This window comes from Pelobates fuscus, chromosome 3 (genome assembly GCF_036172605.1).
Source record: "Pelobates fuscus isolate aPelFus1 chromosome 3, aPelFus1.pri, whole genome shotgun sequence".
Classification (NCBI taxonomy): domain Eukaryota; kingdom Metazoa; phylum Chordata; class Amphibia; order Anura; family Pelobatidae; genus Pelobates; species Pelobates fuscus.
Genome location: NC_086319.1, coordinates 269,509,103 through 269,521,305, shown reverse-complemented (window position 1 = coordinate 269,521,305; position 12,203 = coordinate 269,509,103). Strand labels below are relative to the sequence as shown.

Genomic DNA, 12,203 nt, shown 5'->3' with positions numbered 1-12,203 from the left:
TATTATTGTGACTTGGCACCAGGTATTTTAAAACCTTTTTAGTAGGAGTGCAAGAGGTTTCTTTTTTGTTTGCGCGCTATATATATATATAGCGCAATCTGTTAAACACAGACATATAGTATACAAAATAAATCTGTAAAAGGCTAATCTGTGGCTGGCTGGAATCACTGCAAGCAGACGTTGTTGGGGGTCAGTTCATAAAAATAGCAACAGTGCTGGAAACCAGTCAGTAATTATTGGCTCATACTAGCTACAGGCTGTTGTTAACCCCTTAAGGACACATGACATGTGTGACATGTCATGATTCCCTTTTATTCCAGAAGTTTGGTCCTTAAGGGGTTAATAGTGATTGCTTACGGCAGGTACCGTATATAGTGACAAGGTTGAAAATGAGACCTGAATCCCTGGGTTGAAATAAACTTATCCTACCATGTAAACAAAATACCCAGACTTACCAGCTTTGAGAGAGAAAGTGTACCCATTTCAAGGGATTTCATGGTGCTTAACTGATCCTGATGAAAGCCACAATAGATGGCTGAAAGGTTGATGAATTGAATCATGTTTTAAGAATATTGGAATAAAGAGGAAACTTTTACCATGAGACAGACCGTGAGTGCAAGCCTTCTTTTTGTATACTCTACAATTTTTTTGGCTATGGCTGTATGCACCCGGCATTTTGTTAATATCTGAAAGTGTGTGTGCAGGGTACCAGTGGAACATTTCAAGGGATAGACTGATCAAAGACAAGTGAGGCACTACAAATTGCATGTACTTCCCCAAATCTAATGTATCGGCTGAGCTGCAACAGACCTGTGATAGGGTCAGTAACAGAAACATAGATTGAAAGCCAAACCCATAACAGGAGGTGGATGAACAAGTAAGCACAACCGTCTGGGATTGGATGTGAAAGTTAATAAATCACCTGGTCAAAAAAAACACCTGTATTTATCAGCCTGACAATCAATGCAAATTCCAAAATGATTCTATGTAGGCAGAACATCCCAGAAAACGGACAGTGCCTACTGACCCAGAACTGTAACAGAGGTTTTATACTTATCTTCACTGTATTCCTCACATTAGTAAACACTTTTGTAGGAGAAAGAGAAATTGTCACTATCAGAAAGGTAAAAGTTAATATGAAATGTGGATAATCACATTTTACTTGAGATAAAACTGTATGTATATAGACATGTGTGTGTATACAAAATTAGAAAGTGGAGGGTGCGCTAAAAAGTATGAAAACAATATGTATACTTATAATATATGTATACTATAAACTGGTATCTCCACGTCAAACTCAAACATACATATACATGATACTTGAGTTTGACATGGAGATACCAATTTATTACTCTATTGAAAAGTATACATAGTGTTGTCACGCTGTTTATTTAGCGCACCCTCCACTTTCTTGTATTCTATTGTATTGACTGGCTGTACCTGTGAGTGTATAGCATTTATATAGAGCCAACATGTTCCGCAGCACTTTCTAATTACACTTTGGTGACACACACACACACAAGTTTCCTACATTTCTCTTTAAATCCTTTACAATGCAGCCCTTTTAGGTATTTTTATGAGATCCATGAAATTTACTATTTTCATTAATAAGCTCTATTATTGGCCATGGTACAAGTCTCCTAAATTTACTTCATTGAGTTCCTGGGTTTACCACGATCACATAACCTACTCTTAGGGAAATATTTCTGAATAAACCTCCAAAGGCTCTATTACAAAAACCTCATAAAGAACCGAGGTCATGTGTCGGTAATGTCTGCAGAAATGAGAAGAAAAGAGAGGATGGAGAAAAGTATACAAAATAACAAGAAAAGAGATGTGGGTGGGTGGGATACACGTGTGGGTGGGTAACACAGGTCTGGTAGACCTCTAGCGGACAGACTTATGAGAACCAACATCCTATGAAAACTGGCGATACCACATAAAGCTAATCATCTAATTCAGCCGCTAGAAACATACACACTGGGCTACCACTAAGTGGCTCAGAGTGACACAAGTAATTGCACCCAACATCAGCTTACTAGGTGAAATGAGTCTGTGGTGTTAGGTGGCAGGGTGTTTAGACAGAAGCTATGCACTTTTATTTTAATCTAGAGTAGTAATTATATGAAATCAGAGAGATCTACCATTAACTAGTACAATGTCTAGAACAAAGCTTGGGCTTTGCGGTTGGAAATATTCACACATTGGCCCCAAAAGTAGTTTTGAAAGCCACATACTATCTAATCATAATTTGCCGAACTGCATATTCTAGGACTAACAATATGCGGCCATCTAAAAGAAGCTCCAAAAAAAGTTAGCTTGGTATTTCTTTCTTGTTCCATGTTAAAGAAACACTTCAAGCACCATAACTATTACAGCACTCTGTAGTAGTTCTGATGCCAGAAGTACCCTTAAATCCCCCCATGCAAATATTTAAACTATTTGCTAACAGTTGGTTTTCTTACCTGGGGTCTGCTGCATGCCACTGCCTATCTGCTGGGAGTCGAATGATTCTACTAAAAGTTGAAAGATCCTGCCAAGAAAACGATGATTGCACTAAGCCAATGAGCTAACTTCTGCATGCCGGGTTTACATCAGTGAAGAGAGCTTCAGAATACAGACGTGGGCTGTGCCCAGGTAAGAAGTCAAACCATTGGCCAAGCAGTCTGTAGTGGTTATGAGTTTTGAAATGTTCCTTTAAGGCAGCTCCATGGTGCTTAATCTTTTTCCACACGACATGAACATTTTAATTCAATTCAATACAGAATGTGATGACACATAAGAAATGTTTGGCCCAATTTTCTAAATGCTTTCATTAGGTCACTTGCCTTATATTATATCTAGGATAGCCTAATGCCTATCCCATGCATGCTTCACCTCCCTCACTGTGTTAACCTCTACCACTAGCTATTCCATGCGTCCACTACCCTCTCTGTAAAGTAATACTTCCTGATATTAATTTTAAACCTTTACCCCTCTAATGTAAGACTATGTCCTCTTATTGTGGTAGTGTTTCTTCTTTTAAATATAGTCTCTTCCTTTACTGTGTTGATTCCCTTTATGTATTTAAATATTTCCATCACATCCCCCGTCTCATCTTTCCTCCAAGATATACATATTAAGATCCTTTAATCTTTCCTTGTAAGTTTTATCATGCAATCCATGAATCAGTTTAGTAGCCCTTCTCTGAACGCTTTGTAAAAGTATCTGTGTTCATATATAGAGAAATAAGAGATGCACTCTCAGGTCTTTACAAAAAATCCGTTGGTATTGATTAAAAAAAATAAATAAAAAAGTTACATCATCTGAACGACGTTTCGACCCTACAGGGTCTTCCTCAAGAGATATATATATATATATATACACATACATATACATATACATACACACACACACACACACACACACACACACACATATATATATATATATATATATATATATATATATATATATACACATACACACACACACACACACACACTCAGGGCACATACAAAAGCCATGTGCCCTTCTAAGCTTTTCCCTAGGAAATGACTAACGGAGGTCAACATCGACACCTTAGCTTACCATTTACGCACCCACGCCTCCCCTGGTGCAATATTTGATTTCTGTTTTTTCTGAGGGTTATCACACAGGGTTAGTACCACTCCCAACAGGCACACTGGAATGCCCTATTTTACTCTCGGCTACAAATGACCCATCTCCTGTTGACGAGTTGCTACGGAGAGAGATCACATCAGGCTTTATGATTGGTCCTTTTCCACATTGCGCACGAACCCTATTGGAGTGGTTACCAACAGCACATCTAATTAAAAACGTTTGATTATCGATTTGTCTGCGCCTCATTCTTCAAAAAAAACCTAGTTTAAATTCACTAATACTGGCTGAAGAATTCTCTCTCCATTATGCCTCCGTGGATCATGCCATACAAGCTATTCTACTGGCCGGTGAACAAGCCTGGCTCAGTAAGACAGATATAACTAATGCCTTCATATTACTACCAATCCATTCGTCTCTCTGGCATATCACGGCATCAAATGGAGAGATAGTTATTACTTCACCACCAGACTCACTTTCGGCTCCATGGAGCAGCCCGAAGCTGTTCAACATATTTGCAGAAACTCTTTGCTGACTGCTCTTGAATATGGTCAGATGCCCTACAGCTATACACTATTTGGACAAATTTTTTGGGAGGCAGGTTCCCTCACTTCACAAAGTATCATTAGCACAACTGCACTGTTTTCGGCACTAGGCGTCCCATTGTCCCCTGACAAAACAATAGGCCCCACAACACAGTTGGTATTTCTGGGTATCTCACTAAACTCAGTGTCTATGCAGACACGCCTCCCCGATGTGAAATTGTTACGCATCAGACAAGAACTAGACCAGTTCCTCCATAAAGGTACTGGTACACAGAGGAATCTCCAGTCTTTACTGGGATACCTAAATTTTGCGATGTGTATCATTCCACAGGGGAGATCTTTCATCTCCAGGTTACTCTGCTTCCTACCCAGCGTGCCTGATGATGGCACCATAGTCCTCAAACCCCCAGACGTAGCAGATTTACTCATGTGGAAGCACTGCCTAGCACTCATGTGGAAGTACTGCCCCACTGACCGAGCAAACTGTTATTTGGACTGATGCAGCAGCCCACTCAGGGTTTGCTGCAATTTTTGGTAACCACTGGTTCAGGGATGTTTGGCCTCAAGAAACACTTGCCTTACCGGCCTTTAGGGAAACTTCAGCCCTTTTCGAGATCTATCCCATTGTAGCAGCTGCTCATACTTGGGTTCATCTGTGGGCAGGTAAGGCAGTCAAGTATTTCTCAGACAATTTGGCGGCTTGCGAGATCGTTAATAAAGGGCGCCCTTCCTCCTTAACCATAATGCAGTTAATATGGAGATTGACGTGGCTGGCTGCAAAACTACAATTTTTTCTAGTGTGCGAACACATTCCGGTCATTCATAATACGGCAGCTGACGCTTTGTCCCGGTCTAACTTTCAGGCATTCTACAAGGTGCATCCCCTCGCCAACAAGCTCCCATCCAGAATCCCGACATTTCCAGAGTTAATAACGGATTAACAAGATTATTGACCCACGCACAGTCACTCTCACAAAACGCTCTGCCTGCCAACACCAAAACGGCCTACGACAGGGCTTTGACTGTGTTCCACAAATTTGGTGGGGAATTTCACGTGTTAGATAATTATTCTATCGAGACCATGGTGGCTTTTGCCTCTTTTTGCCACCTACACCTTAAATTAGCACATAACAGTATTAAATTATATCTTACAGGTATACAGCACCACATCCTCATGACCTTTCCCAATCACCCACCTTTTCTTTCAACTTACCCCATCAAATCTATTCTTAAAGGCATCAACAAAATAGATCGACCTACTACCAATAGATTACCCAGAGACGGAGTTCCCCATTCAGGAACATGTCAGACCTATTGGACACAAATCCCTTTAACAGCCAGACTTACGCGGTCATCAAAGTAGCCATTTACATAGCCTTCTACGGCTTCCTCAGACGACGAGAGTTTACTGTGGTCTGTCAAACGGATGTCAGCTCCTGTTTAAAAATATCGGACATAACCAAACACGGTGACCATTACGTTAACTCTTTACACTCATCTAAAACTAATCACACAAACTACCCGACTACAATCCCTCTGTTTCCTACAGAGAACCGTTGGTGTCCTGTTAAAATACTCAACTTATTTCTATCCACGCGCATCAGTCTTCCACCTAACTCGCCCCTACTACTTCTTCACGGACACCCACTTACCACTTCCAAATTCATATTCCAAGTTAGAACACTACTGCTAAGATTGGACATAACTCCTCCTCATTTTCCAGTCATTCCTTCAGAATTGGGGCAGCCATCTCAGCCTCCACTACGGACACACCAGTCCATATCATCAAAAGACTGGGCAGATGGAAATCCTCTGTCTACAGCACCTATATTCCACATCCTGAGAAAGAACTCAGGAAAGCCTTTAAATGTCTAGCATTGTAAATTATGCAATAAAGTGTGTTTTCTGCAATATCTTTTGCCCTCTTTATTACAGGCCTACCCGTACGCTGGTTTCGGCACACCACTACCAACTTTCCCCTTCTTCTCTATTTTTATTTACGAATTAAGTTCCAACCACAAGTAAAAGGCCATAGGCCTGAATTTGTGGGAGGAGGTTTCCCTATATGAGCTCTACCCCCCCTGCTTACCTATGCTGGTTCCTGTTAGAGCGACCACTCCCTCTAATAACTTACTATCATCATTACATTACCTCTGGTGGGCCCTCTTTATTACAGGCCTACCCATATGTTGGTTTCGGCACACCACTACCAACTTTCCCCCCTCTTCTCTGTTTTCATATATACGAATTAAGTTCCAACCACAAATAGCTGACTGCTACCTTTTTGCTGACTGGATTGAAAGCGTGCAGAATGTACATAGTGCAATGAATTGCTTAATGAGAGCATCCCTTCTGCCATTCTGGCTGCCAGCACCTGGTGTCATTAGACATGTCAGCAATAAAACCCTCAGCTGACAAGAGAAAGTTTCCAAAAAAGAGAGAGTGAATGGGAAAGAGCAGCGTTAGAATATATAAGAGGTGAGAGTGAGATATAAAGGGAAAAAAAGAAAGAGAGAAAAGGGATTAAGAAATATTTCCACAAAAAAGAGAAATACACATTTTAAATATTATTATTAGCATCTTTATAGCGCCAACAGATTCTGCAGCGCCTTACATTTCTAAAATGGGGATATTTGACAAAATGTAATGGACATACAGAATATGTATATGAGGAAGGGGTAAAGACACACAAGAGAAATAACAGCATGCCAGATGGAAGGAGGGGACCGATGCATAAGATACCTGTGTCGAAATAAGCTGGTAAAAGTGTTGTGTGGAGAACTGAACAGTGGCAGGAGAGAGAAAGAGAGCTGGGCTATGGAGGCAAGGGAACAAAAAAATATGATGGAAGATGGATGGATGGAAGTACCAACTGACCAACCTAATTTACCCTGTTTTTTATACTATAAAATGGTGTCACTATAGGTAGCACAGAATCCATTAGAGTGTTGGATATAATGGTTCCTGTTGTCAATCATAGATAATTTCCACAACTAATATGGCACTGGACTTCAGCTCCTACCTCTCTCAGCCAGGCTTTCTGGAGTACCACCTTGAATTGTTCCATAAACTAACATAGGAACGTTGTGGCCTTTATCTACCATCACTCTTGGGCAAAATTTCACTGAAATGAGACTGTCAGTAGTTATCATTCACAGGTTCTTTATTTTCAGTTTCAAGCATTAACATGATCACTGAAAATAATTTGTCTGTCTGACAATCAGGAATATTTAACATCACCATGACATAAAGTATACCACACAAAAAGCATGGGCCCAAATCTGATGTTTGTGTGAAGACAACCATAGAGTGCCAGGTATCCACGGACATCAAAAACAGTGCACCTCACAAAACTGAACTTTTAAAAGTTTTATTAAACACAATCACAAAAACTGGGATAGTCTGCTATATGGATTAATTTAACACATATTGGGTGCAGATGCTTACTTACAGGATTATTCACTAAAGTGTGAATTCTAAGTGACCTAGTATCCCCCCGTTGTAAGCAATGAAACCGTTTCTGAACACTTTTTTTTTTTACCAGTTTATTTTTCTTTATTTAAATTATTGACTCTGAACACTCTAAGACAATGAGCACTGCAGGCTTAGCTCAGTAGAGATGATGGAAATTCCTGCGAAAGAGCTCTCTGCAATGTGTGATCAGAGAAATCCCTCTGCTGATCTCAGTACTGACATCAGCAGAGGGAATCCCTTGAGAGGTGGGATAAGGGGATAGGATTAGGACTGGGATTATGGGTAGAATTAGGTGCTGGATTATGCGTAGGATTATCGTTATAGGTTGGATATGGAGTAGGTAAAGGGGTAAGATTATGGCTTGAATTATATCTAGGATTACGGGTTGGATTACAGGCAGAATTAGGGGAAAAGGTATACATGTCGGGTATTACTGTACTCGAAAACAGTAGCAGAATAAAAAAAAACTAAAATAAAATTAAGTAAATTAACCTGGGATTGCGATAATGGTTAAATAAAAAGTGTAAAAATGCTTAGTAACATAGCATAGGGGGATGTACCTTCTACAGATATATACTTTTATGTAGCAGTTTTGGATTTGCAAATGTTGCAAAGTTTTAGCTTAAAAACATGAATTCACTCCTTTCAATATTTGACTTACCAAATCTAAAAATTAATTGAAATCCTAGACATATTGGGCATTTTAACTAATTAGGATTCATTAGTGAATCTAATTTGATTTAGTCTTCTTTATTTGCACTTAGTGTGTAGAAATATTAAATGTAAAGCTGAGAAAAAAAAAAATTGGTGTCCCCCCCCCCTTCATTTTCCTATTTAATATTGTGCTCTGTATACATATAGGGTATCAAAAAAGAGCCCTATTTCTCCTCTAAAATATTAATATTATGAAGGAACAATATGGTCACCATAACTACTACAGGTCCCTGCAGGCTTTTCAATGTAAACACTGCCTTTTCAGAGAAAAAGGATCAAGAATGATAATCTTAGCAATAGAAAAAAAAGGTGAGTAAAAACACCTTTCCCATGCGATCGGAGGGGGGCCAATCACCTAAACAAACACACTCACTGACAGATACATACTGATTTGACACACATACTCACATACACACTCTCACTGACTAATACACACTCACTGACAGACACTTCCTCATATACTCACAAATTATTATTATATTTTTTTTTATTGAAGTCCAATCAGCCTCCCAACCTTTGTGAGAGCTGGAGTTAATCCTTTCACTGGTCCCGGGGAGTTGCTGTGATCTTGCACTCTTCAAGGGCTTCTTGCTCTGCTCCCTCGCACGCTGTTAGTGATGCCGGGCTGGAGTGATGTCATATCCCAGCATCACAGCAGGGCGCACTAGAGAGCAGAGCAAGAAGAGGTTGGAGATTACAGCAACCTCACAGCCTCCTGAATTCTTCTTCATCCGGCCGCCTCCGCTGAACAGGCTGACAAACACCCAGGCGCCTGGGCAAAATTCTAGGTCGCCATGGAGACCAGGCGCCTGGGATTTGTCGAGCCCTGGTTTAAAGTAACTTCATCTCTAGTCGTTATTTAAAAAAATTAATATAAATACAACCTAATCTCTAAACTCTGTGATTATGCTGTTGTGACAAGGATATTCGCTTATTTTCCAGTAACCCAAGCATGTTGGGAATGGTTAGGGCTTGAGTATGCATTTTAGATGATTAATAATGACTGCCCTTAAAAAGTCACAAGTTCAGAGAGGAGTGCCGGACAGCCTTATTACAGGAAAAGGCTCAGGACTCTCAGGGCTGACTGATCCCAGAAAGATTTCAGCACAGATGAACAATGCTCCAAGATGCAGGGCCCCTAATTAAGAGATTTGGGGAGAAAAGGAGAGCTATGCTGGCTGCAATAAAGTTTTTGTAGTGCACATGTAATTAAACCTTCTAGCATGCCATAGTAGTAGGACATATCATGTTTCTCTACAAGGCCTGCTGTTATGTTCACGTGCTCTGTAGAAACCTGGCACCAAAAATATTCTGACAGTACTAAAAGAGACCCTATGACAAATCAATAATGCGGTTTTAGTACCACCAGTATGCAGAGTAGGCATTAATGGGGACTACTTGCAGTATAAAAAAAAAAATAAGGAATTGATATAAACATATACATTATAAGGATTAATCTGAAGGGGTAGATGTTGAAATACAAGGAATAATTAAACCCCGAAAGAGTAGGAAGCAGCAGAAGTTGGGAACTAGAAAAATATGGCGTAAATAGAAGTTTACTTACCAAATTCAGAATTGTACCAAATTAAAGTCAGGCATAATCCAGGCCAAAATAGCTGATTTGGTAAATTTCAGTAATCCCACTATAGTCTCAGTGAATTTTCAAAAGGTTAATTGCCATTGGGCCCTGTGAAAAGCACCCATGGCAGGGTTGGCACTGATTTTAATTCCAAATTCACCACTGGGCCAGGCTAAAGACAAATGCACCCTACTTTGTGTAAATACATATGAATATCAGTGACCCAATGGCAATAAACCCTTTGAAAACAAACAGTTATTTTACTTATTAATATATAGATACTTATTAAAAATGTATTTTGGTTGATTAATTCTGAGATGAACATAGTTTGCTGGCTAAAATATTAAAAAATTATAATGATATTACATAATTGTAGTAATCCCCCCCCCCCCCCCCCCCCCCCCCCCCCTCCAAATGTTTTCATTATTATGTGGGTTGTACTGGAATGAAATATATAACTGTAATTTAAATTATAACCAGAGCCGACTAAGAAACCAACTTCCAAAAAGAAACTGGCCATATGAAAAAAACAACTTCAGCCTCATTAATTAACAAATGTATTATCATAGTTTGCATTTGTACTTCAACCTGTCAGTGTTATTCAATAAAAGTGTGAATTGTTGGGATTTCATTGGGAATTTCAAATCTGAGGCCAAAATTGCCAAACTGGATATATCCTCAGTCAGCTTTGTTTTCATCAATTTTGTGCTAAAATTCGAACTTCAGTTGGTAAATTAACCCTGTTAGACCTGATAGTGTCTGTATTTTACATGTAATAGTCTAACAAATAATGGGGAATAAATGTTTTATTGCTGGCAGAATAGAATACAGATGCTGAGATGTTAATGCTATATAATATAGCTGCATGCACCAAGAATTGCAGGGAACATGTCTGAATATTTTATATTTATGTATACATACCTTGAAACTCCTTCATGTAGCACATCTTAATAACATAAACAGCAATCACACAATACCCTGCCTATACAGTATAAATGGCTGTGTTATTATAACATGTACAATTACCTCTTTCTGACATTCTTCCCGCCATAAATGGTCAAATTATACATGCCTTTCTGTGCTACTTCCTGTTTAGACAGCAGGAAGTCTTTCTATGTCTAGTACTCACAGGAAACACAATATGTATGAATCATAGAGTTGTCCCGAAGAGGCTGGACATTTATCTCTATGATTTCAATATGGACGGTGGGAGTACACTCACTTATTTTTTCAGCTGAAAAAGGGAAGACGTTTACCTACTAAATTACCTATCAGAGAAGGTAAGGGCACATTGAACATAATAATTTATTTTAAAAATGTAAATATTTCTTCCTTTTTACTTTGTTCCAGTAGCAAAAGTCCCAGACGTTTGAAATGAGCAGATTTACAATTTGTTGTGGTTACAGGGCGAGTCATTGCTAACTATAGGAAAGGAACGTTATGACCATTTTATAGCTGTTCATGTATTTTGGCGTCAGAATTTTAGGATTTCAGTGAAGTTATGTTGTATAAACTCACAATAGTGTAATTTTTATTCATTTGATTGAAGCTGTGTTGTGCACTCACATACACCAAGCATTATGAGCACATTTTAAAGATGGACTTCAGGTAAGATACAGGAACTGGAGAATTTGGAAGCTAAAATAAAGAGCACTTTAAAAAGGTATGTACTATAATTGATGATATGCCTACATTTTAGCGTTACTGTTTCTTCTGATAGGATCCTGAAGCAATATGGCTGAAGTGCCATTTCCAAAGACTGTTTTTATCTAACATTTATTTGGTTTGACATAATCATTGGGTGTTGGACATTCAAAGCTGTAGTGGTTATAGTGCCTAAATAACCTCTTTAAAACAGGCAGCAACACAACTTTTATGCATATTACTGTACATCACTCTGTAGCCATCTCAAGTATGTCTCCCTCATCCCTGACCCTTCCTAGTACACCTTCCCTACTATATTCCCCCAGAGTATTCCCCTGCAGCCCCATAGTACATCTCTACTCAGCCACATAACTCTCCAGTACATTATCCAACAGCAGTATCTCTCCCTATATGCCAGGGACGATCTACAAAAAAATCCCCAGTACAACTTATGACACATGCCCAGTACATTTCTCCACACACCAGTTTTAGATTTCCCTGCATCCATCCCCCAGCAGATGTCTCCACTTTCTTTTTATCTTTCCACAACACACACACACACTTATTCATTAAAGTAAGAATAGCTACATTTTAACCCCTTAAAGGACCACTCTAGGCACCCAGACGACTTCAGCTTAATGAAGTGG

General features: G+C 39.3%; 1 protein-coding gene across 1 annotated transcript in view; it reads right to left on the bottom strand.

The window, feature by feature from the left end:
* Positions 1–10,985, bottom strand: part of LOXL2 (lysyl oxidase like 2) — a 64,063-nt gene extending 53,078 nt beyond the window's left edge. Inside the window, 1 exon segment of the mRNA XM_063448510.1 lies at positions 10,939–10,985. Coding sequence (XP_063304580.1) covers positions 10,939–10,982 — 44 coding nt within the window. The 5' untranslated portion in view covers positions 10,983–10,985.
* Positions 10,986–12,203: the final 1,218 nt, after the last annotated feature.